Here is a 17,408-nt window from a genome sequence, read left to right on the forward strand (position 1 = left end):
GCAAAGCAGCTAGAGTACAATGACTCGTCACGTCACATTTCAACGGTGACGTTATTGATTGAAACTTATTATAACATTGTGGGCCCACAGAAATGATGTAGGCTCAACTTATTATTAGCAGGCTTAATGCACAGCATGTAACCGTTGGTCACATCAGATACTCGTACAGAAGGCGCGTACAGGAGAACTCTTAAGTTCAATATACTTACATATTTCAACTACGAACAAAAGTGGCTTTTACACAACTGTGCTGGATACGTGGATATTATTCCAATTCTTTAGTGCACACCTACACCAACTACTGTGCAATTTTATTTTAAAATAATTTTAATATAAAAAATTACCTTTTTTCTGGCATTCCAGCTTTATCAGTCTCCGTTGTTTCGATAATGGATTTACGCATTGGCGGACTGCTGACCAATGGTGGACTATAAACCCTAGGTGGGCTGGTGACTATTGGTGGGCTATGCATAACCGGTGGACTTTTGACTGGGGGTGGGCTACGCATCATTGGTGGTGTGGGCATTATTGGTGCACCGTCTCCTTCCGGTGGACTTTGCATACGTGCAGATAGAGGTGGACTCCTGACATTTGGTGGAATGCTATGTTTTGAATGTTGTGATTTGATTGATTGTTGGCTACGTAATGATTTTATCGAAGCTTGTGGCGATGTCACAACGCCTTGTTGCACACCTGAAGCAATAGATGCTGCTGCTGAGGCTACTGAACCGGCTGCAATACTACCAGCACGTGAACCGATACTCCCGCGTACACTGCCACTGCGACTTGATTTGCGGCTACCACTGCGACTACCGCTGCGACTGACGCTGCGACTAGCTGCATGACTAGTTGCACCACCAATGCTGCCGCTACGTTTAAGTGAGCCTGAAGCAATTGATGTTGTTTGTTGTGTAGGTGTGCCTGGTTCTTCGGCCTCCTCATCAATAGGTATGTCACGCGTGATTTGATCTTCTGTCACAACATCATCTGGTTGCTGCTCTGAAATTGGTGTTTTTTCTCCAGAAGCTTCTTCATCCATTTTAGGCTCATCTTCTAAGCCTGGCGGTGGTGGTATATCAGCTAAAACAAGTCCAGCATCTTTTTCTAATTCACCTAAATGCTCACTGGTTGGTGCAAGTATAGAAGAACCTGAATAACCATTGCTGGGTGGTGTTGTGATAGTAGTTGATTCATCATCATTTAAAGATTTATTTTCGTCAGGCATTTGATAAGGGGCAGGTGGCACAAAATCTGCTGTTGCCTCTACCGCAGCTGCCAATACAGCAGCAATCATTTCATTAGTTTCATCATAAAGTGGTGGTGGGCTTGGTGCACTCAATTCAGCGCTTATGCTTTTCGGTGAAATTGGTTGCGGCGGTGTGTCATGATGTGGTGGTAATGGTGGTGGAGAGTTTGGTTGCGATTGATCACTTTCTGAAGGTGATGTTGTTGGCACATGTGTTGGTGGTACATAAGCAACTGGTGGTGAGGTAAATTTTGTTAAAACAGGTGGCGTAATTGGTGGTGATGGCGAAGTTGAAGGTGATTTTGTGATCGATGGTGAAAGAGGTGCTGTACTGGCTATAGGTGAAACATGTGGTCCACCACTACCGTGTATGTAAGACAAATTTGAGGGTAGTGGTGGTAAAGGTGGTGGAGGAGTTGATTTATACTCGTCATCATCATCATTATCTTCTTCATCTGCGTCATCCGGTTCATCAGCATCGCCATCATCACCTTCATCTTCTGTTTCGATAGGTGGCGAAGATGCAAAACGCATTGGTGCAGCTATAGGTGGCGACATAGGTGGTGGTGGTATCATCTCCAAAACAGAATTTGTTGGAGATGCTGGCGGTGAAGACATAGCTGTACTTGATAGTTGTGGTGGTGGTGTTGGTGGCAAGTCATCATGCTCACTTAAAGTAGGCAAATGTGTTGGTTGCATGGTCATAGCGGATGTTGTTTGTGGAGGTGGTGGTATCATTTGAGCCATAGCAGCAATTTCAGCATCCAAAATATCTTGTGGTATTGGTAGTGGTGGAGTAGGTGGTTGTTGTGGTTCACGCGCTATTGCACTATTATCAACTTCTTCAATATCCGAATCAATGCCTTGAGCAAAATCCATATAAAATGTATCACGCGAATCGCTGGAACCGCGACGCAATTTTAAAGATAGATCAGGTGAACTATCCATGATTAACGTATATATATATGTTGTTTTATCTTTTAAACCGTTTTATGGAGTGAGTGTTTTATTTTAATTTTTGTAAGTGTTATTTTATAATCGTTTTAGATGTTTGGATAACAATCGCAGTTTATTTCACATTGGGAATGCTAAGAAAATATAAACACTTATATTTTATAATAAAGTATTAAGCATTTTTAGTGATTTTTTAATAAATCAGGTAGTTAAGTACAAGTGCGTTTAGTATAATGCGTATTTTTTATTTATATTATATGGTCTCATTTATACAAATATCATTCACTGTTTTATTAAACATCGCTGCAGCATCTGAATATCTTTAGGACTACAGTTTATTTTGAGCCAAATGAGTTTAAAAGGATTATCTTAATAATAATTGGTTATACAGACTGAGAAAACATAACATTTTTTTCCAATATTATGGAACTTAACAGAAATTATAACAGTAATTATAGGTAAAACAGACTGTTTGCACAAGATATCTTCCTCAAATACTGCGGAACTGAACAGGGATTATGAAACTATTAATAGGCAACACATACTGAAGACAGAAAATATTTGCATCCAATATTATAGAACTTGACAAGAATTTTAAAACTAATAATAGGCAAGACATAGCTTCCTCAAATACTGTGGAACTGAACAGGGATTATGAAACTATTAATAGGCAAGCCGTAGTGAAGACAGAACATATTATAAAACTAATAATAGGCAAGACATACTGAAAACACAATATATTTTCTTCTAATACTGTTGAACTTAACAAAGAATAGTGATGCAACGCTAGTGAGTCCACTCTTTAAAAACGTGAATTTTAAGTGTTCCAAATTCAAACTACAGAGAGTTTTTATATTTTATTTTTCGTTCTTTTTAATGGAGTTAGTGACTAAAAAACTAATCTCACTGCATTTTTAATTTATTTTCTGTTGTTAGCATTCAACGTAAGGATTATCTAAAACCATCTAGTTAATTAGGTTTGTATTAAAAATTTTTCTCACCGTTTAAACCATCAAATTGGTTATTTAGTATATTTTGTTTAACATGAGAAGTAATAATTAGTATTACACTTGGTTTTCACGACATTATTACTCAGTATTGTATAGAGATCTAATAAATAAGTGGACGATATTAAGACCCTACTATTACCTAGGGAGATCATCTCAGTTATCGCGCCGAACAAAAATACGAATATTTAACTCCAACATAAAATCTTGCCTTCTATGTAAATGTCAATCTTAGAATGCTACGACAAACGGCATCAATGCAACAACAAGTTTTCGTAAATCAGTCATTACGCAAAATTGTTAGAGTATTTTGGCCAAATCCAATTCCAAATGAACATTTATGGTCTTTAACTAAACAAAGACCCATAAGAACCGAAATCAAAAACTGCAAATGGAACTAGGTCGGTCACACTTTGCATAGACCGACTGGTGATAGCAGAAGAATGGCGATTGAGTGGAATCCTATGAATAGCATGGACATGGAAATGTCACACATGCTGAAAAGCTGGGAAGAGTTGAAGCTACTAGCCACCAATCGTACCGAGTGAAAGATATTTGTTGCGGGCCTATGCTCCTCCAAGGAGTTAAAAGATATAATATATATATCTATATATTTCCTAATATCCTAGTGATATCTAATATATAGGTGAACGATATAATAAATGGTATGTAATAAAATATAAAAAATTACTACACATTTATTTTATGTTTTCCATATTTATTTTTATTGACTACGTCGTCATGCTTTACTTGTCTTAAAGCCTTATCATAATGCGCAATGAAGGATTTAAGGGGTACTTGATGCTATGAACATCCTCTAGACAGAAGTCTTCAACAACAACAACCAACAAACCAACAAACCAATTGTTTTTAGACAATTTTTCGCATCTTAAATGCGCAACAACGCATTTATCTACGCTTTACTGCGATTGCAGGGAATTTGTAGTTGATTTTCAGTTGCGGCACAATAATGCGTTGTAGCGCCAAAAACAAAAAAAACAAAAACAAAAACTGGAAGGAGATGTACGCGTGATGTACGCGTACTTAATGGATTCCAACCCTCATGCCATAAACCAGCGAGCTGAGTACGACACTTGCTTTGTGTGCCAACAACGCCATCAAATGCCACAAAATAGTGCAGACACACACCCCTTTCCACTCGCTAAAGGCAAATATACGACAATTTTACACAAAAAAGCCCATACAATAAATGAACACTTAAACACACATACACACATATGTAAATGTTCAGTGATGCTACGCACTGTACGCACACTTATACCATAAATTGTTATTGTTTTCTGAGCTTAACAACGAAAGCGATAGTTTATTTCGTTATTTCGTTGTTTTGTGGAGCAGCGTTTGTTTGTGTATTTATCTTATTTATTTTAAATTTATTTTAAATTTATTTTTTTGTATTAATTGAATTTTTCCATTTTTGTAAATATTTTTTAATTTTAAATTCACAAAAATTTATTTAATAAAAAACAAAAAACGAAACGGAAAAAAATTATGGTACACATTATCCTTTAAAGAAGTGCTGCTGTAATAGTAGATATGCTGCTAGGTCAGCGTAGGTGTTTATTAAATAATATATGTACTCAAATTTTCGGCAGAGCATACAACAACAATGACACACACTCACACGCCCGTTTTTCCCGGCACACAAAAGTGTGTGTATACACCAAAAAATTGCAAATATTCGCAAATGCACAACTGCAAACTTTTTGATGTTTGCGATAAAGAAATTCGGCACTTAATTCCGCATCCTAAAACAATCCTCTTAAGTAAGGATTTTATTTTTTAGTTATTAGCTTCTTTTACTTTTATTTTTTTTATAGTTCATTCCAAACCGTTAAAGTACCTTTAAAAAGTCTTAGTGTTTTTTTTTGCTCTGTCTTTTTATTTTGTTATTTTGAAAAAATTCACTTTTTTCGAGCTGAACGACGAGAGGACACAATCCTGCTGCGACGACACTCAACAGTAGAATGAAGTACAGCGCAGTTTTGTATTTGTGCTCACAGTGATTTTTGTTTTTATATTTGAACTTCCAATTCCAGTCTCAGAAAAGCGCGCACATTCACATTTCAGCACGATTCGCACGATTCGACTGTACGAATAACATAGCAAGAAGCAAACTTACAATTACGATTTTCTCTTCTTCTTCGCGTATTTGTGTTTAAGCTCGAACTTGTGCTGCAACATTACTTTTGTGTCTGTGTGTGTGTGTGTGTGTGTGTGTGTGCGAGTGTGTATGTTTGAATTGTGTTTTTACTGGTGTTTGTGACACCATTGGAATTTGTGTATTGTAAAATGTAAAATGTTTTGTTTTTGTTTACTTCTTCCGTTTGTTTTTATTTTCGCACTTGTAAACGAACTCACTGCCGATTATTGTGTTCGTCCGTTTTCATCGTAAAACCGAGCCGAGGCACGAAGACGAGATGAATGAATGCTGAAAAGTGTGAGGCTGGCATGCTCTTCAGCAATTGAAAGCTTTTGTGCGTGAAAATGTCGACAATTAATTTAAGCTCAGCGATTTTGTTGGTGTTAGGCAAATTTACTACGAACATTACTACTTCGTTAGACTGAATGGCGACCATTTCCGGTCTTTTGCACAATAATTATTTCAAAAAAAAAATACTCCATTTATTATACTGAAATAAAATATTATTTTACTTCAATATTATTAGCGTTTACATTGTGCTCATGATCCTTTTGAAGTAAATAGCAATTTTTTTTATCAGCGGCTTTGAAGTTTGTGTAAAAAGTATTCGGCGTTTTTCTTAAAGTGAAAATAATTTTAAAATTTAATAATAGCTTTTGAAATATTCAAAACAATGGAAAAGTTTACAATGTGCGAGCCCAAATTTGGAGACCCTTCAGTAAGCCGAACTTTAAAAGTAAGAAAAATTTGATTTTAGTATATCTGCTGGTACAGAAAATACCGAATATTGGTCTATTAGCTCATTGTGTTGCATTTAAACTAGCCTTATAGAAAAATTTAATATTCACCCACCTTAATTTCCCATCGACCTGCTTAACAATATGCGGTACAAACTTCCTCAATTCCTGACGTTTTATCTGAACGACACTATCCGTATCTCTACAATCGTAGTTGCAACAACCGCTTGCACAGACTGAACTATTAATTCGTAATGACAACCTAGCAAAAACATCCCCTTCCTCCCCGCTTCTAATTTTGTCTAAGATATATTTATTGTCTAAGTATCAACCTTTCTGATTTTTTTTTAAATCTGTCCTTCCCTTAATTACTGAAATAAAGTTTCAGCTTTTGGGCTTTATAGTCAAAAGCTGTTGCCTTATGTTTGTCGAGATGCTAAAATTTAGTACTAATAACAACCATATTTCAGAATTAAGACTACAAGATAATTATTATAGAAAAATAGTAATTATTATCGTATATAAAAAAACGGGTTCGAAAAACTTAAATATTTAAAGTATAACAAAATAGAAAAGTTTCCAAGCTGCAGGTTCTTGCCAAATGAAAAAAACTGCAGTTCCAGATATAGGAAAAAACATTGAAAAACAATATGAATATGAATAGATTTCATCCTCTAAAATTAAATTTGTGATATTTTTACTTCAAATCTTCTACGTGAATTTACTATAAAATAAAAATGGATTAATCCACCCTTGGTTAATACCCAGGAGATTTCTCTTAAGTGAAATATCATCAACTTGATAATGACAAATCGTTTGGTAATAACTCTACTAAAGTTTCCGATAACTAGAATCAGTTAGTGTCTCATTTAGTATAACCGAATCTATTTTATTCAAATTTATAAGACTTTTGCTAAAGTAAGACATCATCGCTGATCACTGATTTGATTGTGATTTTTTCTATTATAATAAATAATTTTTAATTTCATAGCTTCTATTTTAACTTTGTTTATTAAATAATCAGCATTTAACCTATAACTTTAATTAGTTAACTAAGAATTAATTTATTCGGCATCTTCAATATTTATTATCAATTTGCTCTTCAAATCCTTTTAATTAATCCCCCATCCGTATGTATTTATATTAATTTTATTTACCCTAAAATTTACTGAAATTAAATATCTTTAACAGCTTAACTTATTTTATCTGTATTCATTGCAATAAAAATGTAAGAAAAAACCAAGAATATATGAAAGTAAATAACATCTTCCTAATCCTTTACAAACAATAACCTAAAACACCCAGTCTCCTTGTACCTTTTTAACAGGTTCTCAATTTTATTTTTATTATAGTTTTTATTTCAATACATACTATTTCTCTACTAATGACCTTAATAATAACACCTTCTTTTCTACATTTTCCTTTCCAACTCTTCTCATCATTGTGCTCAATCCGCACAATATGTCATAAGGCGCAAAGGAATGTTAGGTGCTTTCTATCTTCAACTGACATTAAACAATTTTTTCCTTTTTTATCCAACGAAACAACACATTTTCCAGGAATTCTTATCAATACTCTTCGCTATTGGCAAACTGGAACACACATTAAGCGTAAAATCTCACAATACATTTTACCCGCAATTAGCATCTTCTGTGTCATTCTCTTACAAGTACTCGTCACCAAAGTTCAAGCAGGACAATTTACTACAATTGCCTAAAGTTCACTGTTGAGCTTTTATTTGCTCTAAGCTTTGTATTTAAAGTAAATTTTAAAGTAATAGAGCCACATAAAGCTCAAGTATGTAAGCTTCACACCAGTGAACAAATTCATTACTGACAAAGATTTAAGTATTTAAATTAGTTATAAATATATTAAGCGGACTAAGAATATATATTTGAAGAATATCTATTAAAAAATTTAAAATTCTACTACAAAATAAACTTTATTTTGAAGCCATGATAATCGGTTGCCAGGTTTGTTGCGGTATTTCTCTCTATGTGCGTCTTTTCCGTGCACGAAGTGTGATCAATGTATTTTTATTCTGATCACACCACCAAAGACAACCAATATGAACGATCTTCATCCACATTTTATTCGTAGAACTGCTATTTCGAACAACTTCTTCGGTAGAGCATCATCTTCTTCAACTCTAGATATATATACACTGATCAATCTCTTGTAGTAAGTACTATATGGCTCAAGATTCATTTGGATGACGTAGTTTTCGTTAATATGTAAAGCACCAAAGTTTTTATGGCGGTTGGTTTTGTTTACATTATGCCCAATAAAATATTTATCATATTAAAAATGTTCCCGTGAATTTTATTATCTTCTGAGTCCGTACCGAAAATCAAATAAGGTGATATGTGACATGTCTTTTTGTAGTACACAAAATATACAATAAATTGTTATTACGACCGATATTTATTTAGTTTTTATATTTTTTACCGAGCTAAGGTCGTTTATTTAACATATAAATTTATAAAAATGTTTTTTAAAATAAAATAAAATATTACACTTTTTAAACTGTGTTAAATGTTTAGTTTATTTAATTTTTTTTATTTTTTATTTTTTTTATCGGTACTATTATATATTTTTAGCAAAAGTGAAACACGGTCCGATGTATTTTTAACATGTTCTTTACTTCGCTTTATTAACTATACTAAAAATGAATAATGAATAATAATTACAAAAGGAATATAGAATAATGACAGGCCAGAGTTGCCAGGCAATTAATATTTAAAAAGTACTTTACATAACAACACCCCCTCTTAAAGTGCTTTTATTATGTATAAAATATGACTTTAATATTTCATTCCTAATTTCCGTAATCTTTAGTTCGAAGCACGAATCTATTCCCAATAACTTTTCGTGATTTCGGTCTTTCGACCACTTCCCATGTTTTATTCTTTAGTTGTGCCACCATTTCGTCTTCTAGCGCTTTTGACCAGGAATTTGTTTCATCGCTTTCAAGTGCCTCCAAAATCGTTACTGGAGTTTGATATGTAGTGAGAAACGCCATTTCACAATCTTCAAAAACGTTGTTGTCAGGTTCATCATCTGAATGGTTTTTATCAGCAATTTTTCTTATTGAACTTGTATTTTCGTCTTCGTTGGATGATTCTTCACCATTCCGATTTGACGTGTAATATTCTTTTCGAGGCCTACCGCGTGAATTTGTGCGAATAAGTCTCGGACGACCTCTTCTACGAATGGAGTTTTCTTCTCGCGTATCTGTATTTTCTACAATTTTCGGATTGACCGACAGTTTCTGATTTTCACAATTTTCGAACGCAATATCGATATAATCATTTGTTTGGCAGTCGTTTTCATTGTTAATATAAATGTTTTCGTATTTATTATGATAGATATTTTTGTTTACGAACACGACATCACGGCTTATTGTTATATTTCGTTTTGTAGGTGACCACTTATTCCGAATATAGCACGCTGTATTTATGGCCTCTGCCCAAAAATTTGGCGGAACTTCAGCTTGTTTCATCATGCAACGGGCCATTTCAACTAGAGTTCTGTTTTTACGTTCAGCAATACCATTTTGCTCCGGCGTATATGGAGCAGTTAAGCGTCTTTGTATACCAAATTTCCTCAAGAATAAATTAAATTCAGAATTAACGTATTCTCTACCATTGTCTGATTGTAAAGCCTTAATTCGTTTACCCGTTAATGTTTCTACTGCTCTTTTGTATTGCTTAAATACATTTAATACATCGGATTTTTGTTTTATAAAATATACATGACAATAGCGTGATTTGTCATCAATAAATGTTACGAAATATTTTGCATCCGAATTTGATGCTGTTCTCATTGGTCCGCACACATCACTATGCACGATCTCTAATAAGTCACTTGTTCTAGTTTCTTTACTCTTAGGAAATGGTTTTTGTATTTGTTTTTCACTAATACAAATTTCGCAAGTCGGAAGTTTTTGTTTAGGATTTAATTTTAATCCGTGTACTAGGTTATTACTAGCCAATTTTTTAAGATCGTTTTCATTTATGTGGCCCATTTTCTGGTGCCACTTTTCAATGTCACATTTTTCTTCAGCAACTTGTGCAAAATGATTTTTATTTTCAACAATAAAAAGATTTCCACATCTTTTCGCTCGAGTTATAACCTTCTGATATTTGTCCAATACGATTGCATCTGAAGGGCGAAAATGCACCTCATATCCGCTGTCTACTATTTTTGATACAGAAAGTAGACTTGTACGCAAGTCCTCGACATATAGAACTTCTTTAAGATCAATGTTATTATCACGACCGTATACGTCTACAGTTATTTTCATTTTACCGACGCCGTTTATACTTGTGTTGTCGTTTGCTAAGTTAAGCACTTTATTCGATTTTTGAAAGTCTGTAAAATATTCACGGTTTGCACTTAAATGGGCAGTACATCCACTATCTAGGCACCAATAATTTTCTTTTATTGAGCTAATAAATGCATCTTCAGCATGATAGCTAAAATTATTGTTTACAGATTTTTCCGAATTTTTCAATTGCGTGTTATTTTCAGCTTTTGCTTTATTTTTACATTCACGTGCAAAATGTCCGATTTTGCCACAATTAAAACATTGTTTGTTTCGTTTAGAATCACTGTATCGTTTGTTTTGTTTTGCGTTTCGGCTTTTATTTCGATTTATGTATAGAGAGTTTTCATCACTATGTCTGTCTTCTTTTGTCCTTTGCGATTCAGCTTCTTCTAATATTTTCACTCGAAGTATGTCTGGCTTTGGCAGCTCGTCGCGCGTTTCTAACGCGCACCTGAAAGTATTAAAAGAATCGGGTAGGCTATATAGGAGCAGTATGGCCAGAAGCTCATCCCCGATGGTGACGTCGATTTCCTTTAATTTCACCACGGCTTCAAAAAAATCGTTGAGGTGCTCTCTAACCTTTTCACCCTCCTTCATGCGCGAAAGTGCAACCTTTTTCAGCAACGTCGCCTTGCGCGCAGGCCCTTTTGATGAATATGTGGCTTGTAGTTTCATCCACATTTCGTTTGAATTTGTGCATTCTGCAATTAATCTTAATTCTGATGCACTTACTGATAACATTATATCAGCACACGCTTTCTGATCAAAGCTGATCCATTTTGCAGCCGCTTCGCCCGTTGGACACGACGCAGTACCTTCGACATATGACCATAAATCGTTTTTTATGAGAATAGCTTTCATTTGTAATTTCCATGTATCGTAGTTTTCCGCGTTAAGCGGTTCAACTCGAATCACCGTTCCCGACATTTTTATACACGTATTAAATCTACTTTTTATGTGCACGTGCTTTTTACTTCGCAGTGGAAGCGTGCTGGGCCCATAACCTATTATATATTTTTAGCAAAAGTGAAACACGGTCCGATGTATTTTTAACATGTTCTTTACTTCGCTTTATTAACTATACTAAAAATGAATAATGAATAATAATTACAAAAGGAATATAGAATAATGACAGGCCAGAGTTGCCAGGCAATTAATATTTAAAAAGTACTTTACATAACAACAGGTACATCTCCTATTCGAAGGATTGAAATATGATTTATATAAATAAATGTATTGTTTGTTTAACACCTTGGGCAAATAACGTTCGAAACGATCTCTACGCAGATTAAAATGCATATGTGCAATGCGTACATTGTTTGATGTTTTTTAAATTTATATTCATCATTTAATATATTTTTAATTATTTTTTTTGCGTCAATTAAATTGTTTGTATAACATTTGGAGTACATAAAAGTGCAAAATTGCATTTTTGTGTATTTGTGAAATGCACATTAAAGAAACATTTGATAGAGATGCATTTGATATTTTATCACAAATAAAAAAACATTTCATATCTCTAAGTATATGCAAACACAATATATTTTATTAAAAGCATTGTCCTGTTAACTTAAAATTTTAATTTTATATTGCCCTTAAAAATAAACAATTTAATTTTGTCAAAGAACAGAAACCATGTGGCAACGTAAACAATTATTTTATGGAATTTAAGCAGAGACGGTTGGCAACACCAACCCAACCGTATGACAGTTCAATTATTTGACATATTCGTGCGAAAGACCGCCAAATGCTATTATTGTTATTAACCATTAGTCTTAACATTAGTGCAAATAGATTTATAAAATAAATATTTAAATAAAATGGTTGAAGAAAGTGCAGAAAAAATTGTCCGTATGCCATGGTAAATAAAAAATAATAATTTAATCTCTATATATAGATATATTAAAGAACTTCATATTTACAGGGTAGAAAAATATCGACCGGCAAAATTGGACGATTTGATTTCACATGAAGAAATTATTTCTACAAGTAAAGAAATAAAGTTTAACCAATTAATATGAGATATAGTATATTTAAACATTTGTTGTTCTTACAACAGTTAATAGATTCATCAATCAAAAACAGCTGCCCCACCTGTTGTTTTATGGACCACCAGGCACAGGAAAGACAAGTACAATATTAGCGTGTGCGAAGCAACTTTACACTCCAGCTCAGTTTAAATCCATGGTACTTGAATTAAATGCATCTGATGATCGTGGCATTAATATAGTGCGTGGTCAAATACTTAATTTTGCTTCTACGCGAACGATTTTCAGTGGTACATTTAAATTGATTATATTGGACGAAGCCGATGCCATGACCAATGATGCACAGAATGCCTTGCGTCGTATCATTGAAAAGTACACAGAAAATGTACGATTTTGTGTTATTTGCAATTATCTGAGCAAAATTATTCCTGCCGTGCAGTCGCGTTGTACGCGTTTTCGTTTTGCACCATTGTCCCCAGAGCAGATATTACCTCGATTGGATAAAATTGTTGAAATGGAAAAGTAAGTAAACATATTTTTTTTAATTATGTAATTTAAACTTTTTTATTATAGGCTAAATGTCACTGAAGATGGTAAAAAAGCGCTAATGACTCTGTCAAAAGGTGATATGCGTAAAGTGCTTAACGTACTGCAAAGTACATCAATGGCATTTGATATCGTCAATGAGGATAACGTTTACACTTGCGTTGGTCATCCTTTGCGCAAAGACATTGAACATATTTTGCAAACTTTAATGTCAACAGAGAATTTTGAAACTGCTTATAATGGTAGGCATAAATTACACATGTTTAATAATAATTGGCGAACCATTCAAATTATTTTTTTATTACTTTTAGAAATACAAGGTATCAAATCAGTAAAAGGCTTGGCTTTGGAAGATATACTAACTGAACTACATCAATTTATTATGCGAAGTAAGTGTGGAAGTATAACATATATTTGTTTTATATTGATATACACTTGACTCTGATCTGGTTCGTAGCCAGAAATTTACTTCGGGCTGTGACCCCGGCTACATGCCTGACTTTGACCATGTAGCAAAAGAAAATTGCTACTTGATTATATATACAAATTAGTAGTTGCAAATAGATTTTGACAAGCTTTGTTAACAGTTGTATTGCCATCTGTATTACAGAAGTTTCCTTAAATGCTCTGGAGCCAAACAATGTTAAACAAAGCTTGTTTACCTAGTAACTTAATTAAAATAATACATAACGCTAAGTACTTTACCTTGCAAGTATGTTAATTATATTTACTTTATATTTTAGTTGAAATTCCAATGAGCGTGATGAACAAATTAATTATTAAATTGGCTAGCATTGAAGAACGTCTCGCAAAAGGCTGCAGTGAAGGTCCTCAAACAACAGCATTAGTTTCAGCATTTTTTATTTGTCGCGAAATGGTTACAATGGAAAGTTAAGTGTATGGAAAAATTTATAGTATTAAGAAATTATCAAAACAAACGATTAAAACTATTAAAAATTTAAATATATTAAAATTCATACAAAAAAAAACTGTATTTATAATTTTGATTTCGTTTCTTTTTCATATTTGTAAATTGTTTGATGTGCGAAATCAAAGTGCGGTTCAAGTTCTTTGCGCACTGTTTCAATCCATTTCGCTACCTTTGGGAATTTCTCGCCTACATCGTAAGCTGTCGTGCCTAAAAAATAACACCAAACAATATTAATTTATTATTAAAAAGTTTAATTAATTTAGTTAATTACGTATTTGTTCTACTTCACAAGCACCGAAAACATCTGCAGCTGTTAACTCATTGCCATTTATAAATTTTGTATCTTTCAACCAGACTGTCTCAATCACACCTAAATCTCGTTCCATTTCAGACTTGTATTTTGCAACTTTACCTGGTGCCGCAGGAGCACCGAAAAACTTATCTTGTACCCAAAGAAAACGAAAATATAATGAGCAAGAAGTACGTATGCCATTGTGCTGCCACTGAAGAAATTCGTCCACACGTGCTCGTTTTTGCACATCCTTGGGATAAAAATGTTCAGCTATGTAATTTTTATTTGAAAAATATCTGCAAGAATTTTAAAAGAGAAATTTGAAAATATATAAAATTTCATCAGACATATCATAATTAATCATTGATGAATTCATTTCAAAAACGAAATTTACCAATAAGTACTGGATCGTCCCAGTTGAAAGAGATCTCTGTGAGTTTTTCTATTTGCATCTATGAATTCAGGGTCCGCATAATAAAACCTAAAATTCTAAGTGGCGTTCAAAGCAGGCTAACATACTCTGTGATCATAGCTGAATCAGCATAAACAGTACATAAGCTTCAGTGCACTTGGAAGTGTGTAAGCAAGAAGCGTTACTTAGTGTGTAGGACAAATTCCTAAACAAAGACTGTTATATTCCGCTTTGTATACAAAGTAAGACAAAAATTAATTTGAAAAATGTGTGGAATAAATCCACATAACATGTCCCTAACTACAGTTATACATCTCATAACGGCGCCCATCTCTTTTTATGTCTTAGCACATACCAACATGCGCCTATTTTAACTTATAGACCCATTTAATCAAATCTGCAAGTTTAATTTTTCGCTGCAGCCACACTCCACCTTCTACTAAACCCTTCCTACATTCATCCTATATATTCATCATGTTGTGTTCATATTTTCTGCTGTGTAAATCTCTTCGGATAAACACTTTTCTGATCCTGTTGTCTAAATATTTTTTCTAATCTTTGTAATGTTAAAATAAATTTATACCATCACCAGTTCCGACTTACCTTAAAATAGCTATGCTCTCTGCCAATTTGAAATTTCCCTCAACAATCGCGGGCACCTTCTGAAAGCGATTAACTTCATTTTTAAACTCGATGGTTTGATTTCCACCTACAAACGATAGATGTATCTATATTTAGTTATATATATAAAAATTATTTTAATTAGAATATGACTTTAATCGCACCTTCCAATAAATTAATTTGATTCTCTTCAAATGGAGTGCCGCTTTGTTTTAATATGATGTAAAGAGCTCGGGATGGTTGTGATAGAAAATCAAAATAATATTTAAATTGAGCTTTAGACTCTGGCATGTTGTAAACTAATCAAAAATGAAGACTAAAATATAACGATTGCTAAAAAACCACTTCATGCCTTATATCATGAATCCAACAGCTGATTTACTTTCAGGAGATTAGATTTGACAAAATACAAAATCTCTACCGGCTTGATTTCTCCCCCATAAGTTCTCTACATACACTCTTAAAAAATAACAACCGAACAATGGATTTTTTTAATATGTTTAAGAGTCTAAAGAGTAAATTGAATCGTGTTATTATAGAGTAACAAAAGAGATGTCTATTTCTCTCTTACAGATATAACAATCCATTTGAGTCTGCTTATCAAAGACAATAAAATATATCTATTATTTAGTAGATATGAACTTCATTTTCTCTAAATGACATCGTAAAGGTTTTATATAGTGAATTATAGATTTAAACGGTTATAAACCGATATGCAGTTTATACTAAGTAGCATATCGTTCTTGATAACAGTCGCAGATATCGACTTCGCATAGTGCTTAATGTTTAAAAATACAATTTGCAATTGCAATTATTTTCATTTTTGTGTAATGTTTAACAAATGGAAAAATTCATCTGCAATCTCTTCGGTATAAAATGTGGATCAGGTGAAATTATGTTTAATTAAACAAAAATTAGTAATAGTAACAGTGTACAAACAATATATTTGGTAATCTGAATGATATCAGATCGTTGTCTTTCATTTTCCTTAATAATTAATCTTTACGTTTATCTTAATTAACATAGTAAATTGTTATCATTGCAGAATATCTAACGAAGTGCCTCCTTTAAATATATAAAATAAAAAATTTTAAATAAAAATACTACTTCTATTCTATGTGATTTTAATTTTCGAATCTCTCTTCAAATACCTTTAGATATCTCATTATTGATATAAATACAAACAACATATTGGTATCTGGTAAATAATGAACTATTTTACATACTATATATGCATTCTTGATATATAATCAGTTGTACTTCAATGACATGGCGGTGTTTTGTTAGTGTGATAGTGCCAAAAGAATATCACTCCTAAGGAATTTACTCTTAATTTGTTTAAAAACATACATACATTAATGACTACTGTCGTAGTGCTAAAACTGCTATCCTAACCAGTATTCGTCACTAACCATAAGGCTTCTATGCAACATAGGTCCCTACTTCCTAAAGTGTCTATCTGATACCCTGAATATGTACAACAAAGACTTATCACAGTAGTATTAGAACTGGTGCACTTAGAGATCGACAGCTATGAGATGAACTTCCCCTGAAATAGAGAGATGTTTCTGTGAAGAATTTTCACAAAAATTTTATATACGGAGGTTGGCTTTTAAGATTTCCCAGATGAATGTTTTAGTTCACGCATACTTATTGTGTTGTTTAAATCGATTCTAAATTATATCTCTGCGAAAAATTAAATCCATTTTTAATAATGAATATAGTGTAATGATTTTTAACGATTTTCGACGCGGGTTAACCAGAATATAATGCATTGATCAACTTACTCCTACATTTGACAATGAAACACCACATCCAACGAGTGTATGAGTTTCGGACTCAATGGTTCAATGAATCCGTGTGTAATCGTTTTATCCACGACAAATTTCGTGAAGGTCGACCAAGAACGGCTGTTGTACCAGAAAACATCGATGCAGTGTGAGAAATAATAAAGATGGATCAGCATGTCACATGCAAGGTGTCCTTGCAAATTAATGGTATTAGCATACATTTAATTTTACATAGGTATTAAGCTTTCAGAATGATTTGTTCCCGTTATAATTTGACAATCTCTAAAAGAAGCTAAAAGTGTTGATTGGTGCAAGGAAATGCTGAAAAAACACGTCTACAACATTGTGATAAATGACAAATCATGGATACACGTGTATGAGCTCGAAACA

At 33.3% G+C, this 17,408-nt stretch overlaps 3 protein-coding genes across 4 annotated transcripts; 1 reads left to right on the forward strand and 2 right to left on the reverse strand.

The window, feature by feature from the left end:
• Nucleotides 1-340: 340 nt before the first annotated feature.
• On the reverse strand, nucleotides 341-2,194 carry LOC119666376 (proton channel OtopLc-like). The gene has a single exon (XM_038075656.1). The coding sequence runs from the start codon at nucleotides 2,192-2,194 to the stop codon at nucleotides 341-343; it is 1,854 nt and encodes a 617-aa protein (XP_037931584.1).
• A 9,879-nt stretch (nucleotides 2,195-12,073) lies between these two features.
• Nucleotides 12,074-13,926, forward strand: LOC119669196 (replication factor C subunit 5-like). Of its 2 annotated transcripts, XM_038079008.1 has the most exons (6): nucleotides 12,074-12,299; nucleotides 12,363-12,427; nucleotides 12,498-12,948; nucleotides 13,000-13,214; nucleotides 13,284-13,361; nucleotides 13,716-13,925. In XM_038079008.1, the coding sequence occupies exons 1-6, from the start codon at nucleotides 12,259-12,261 to the stop codon at nucleotides 13,865-13,867; spliced, it is 1,002 nt and encodes a 333-aa protein (XP_037934936.1). In that variant the 5' UTR covers nucleotides 12,074-12,258; the 3' UTR covers nucleotides 13,868-13,925. The 2 variants fall into 2 exon arrangements, with proteins under 2 accessions (XP_037934936.1, XP_037934935.1); XM_038079007.1 differs by having other exon boundaries at nucleotides 13,000-13,361; nucleotides 13,716-13,926.
• Nucleotides 13,927-13,962: 36 nt separating this feature from the next.
• On the reverse strand, nucleotides 13,963-15,677 carry LOC119669197 (glutathione S-transferase theta-3-like). The gene is made up of 4 exons (XM_038079010.1): nucleotides 15,393-15,677; nucleotides 15,211-15,316; nucleotides 14,175-14,491; nucleotides 13,963-14,110 (listed from the first exon to the last, which is right to left on the reverse strand). The coding sequence occupies exons 1-4, from the start codon at nucleotides 15,517-15,519 to the stop codon at nucleotides 13,968-13,970; spliced, it is 693 nt and encodes a 230-aa protein (XP_037934938.1). The 5' UTR covers nucleotides 15,520-15,677; the 3' UTR covers nucleotides 13,963-13,967.
• Between the last annotated feature and the right edge of the window lie 1,731 nt (nucleotides 15,678-17,408).

Source organism: Teleopsis dalmanni, chromosome 1 (assembly GCF_002237135.1).
Source record: "Teleopsis dalmanni isolate 2A chromosome 1, ASM223713v2, whole genome shotgun sequence".
Lineage (NCBI taxonomy): Eukaryota > Metazoa > Arthropoda > Insecta > Diptera > Diopsidae > Teleopsis > Teleopsis dalmanni.

Coding starts and splice junctions, on each gene's coding strand:
- LOC119669196 (XM_038079007.1), top strand. CDS start 12,259: ATGGTTGAAGAAAGTGCAGAAAAAATTGTCCGTATGCCATG. Junction 12,428..12,497: donor TGAAGAAATTATTTCTACAA/GTAAAGAAATAA, acceptor TTCTTACAACAG/TTAATAGATTCATCAATCAA. Junction 13,362..13,715: donor ACATCAATTTATTATGCGAA/GTAAGTGTGGAA, acceptor TTTATATTTTAG/TTGAAATTCCAATGAGCGTG.
- LOC119666376 (XM_038075656.1), bottom strand. CDS start 2,194: ATGGATAGTTCACCTGATCTATCTTTAAAATTGCGTCGCGGTTCCAGC.
- LOC119669197 (XM_038079010.1), bottom strand. CDS start 15,519: ATGCCAGAGTCTAAAGCTCAATTTAAATATTATTTTGATTTTCTATCA. Junction 15,317..15,392: donor TCAAATTAATTTATTGGAAG/GTGCGATTAAAG, acceptor TATCGTTTGTAG/GTGGAAATCAAACCATCGAG. Junction 14,492..15,210: donor GAGAGCATAGCTATTTTAAG/GTAAGTCGGAAC, acceptor AAATTCTTGCAG/ATATTTTTCAAATAAAAATT.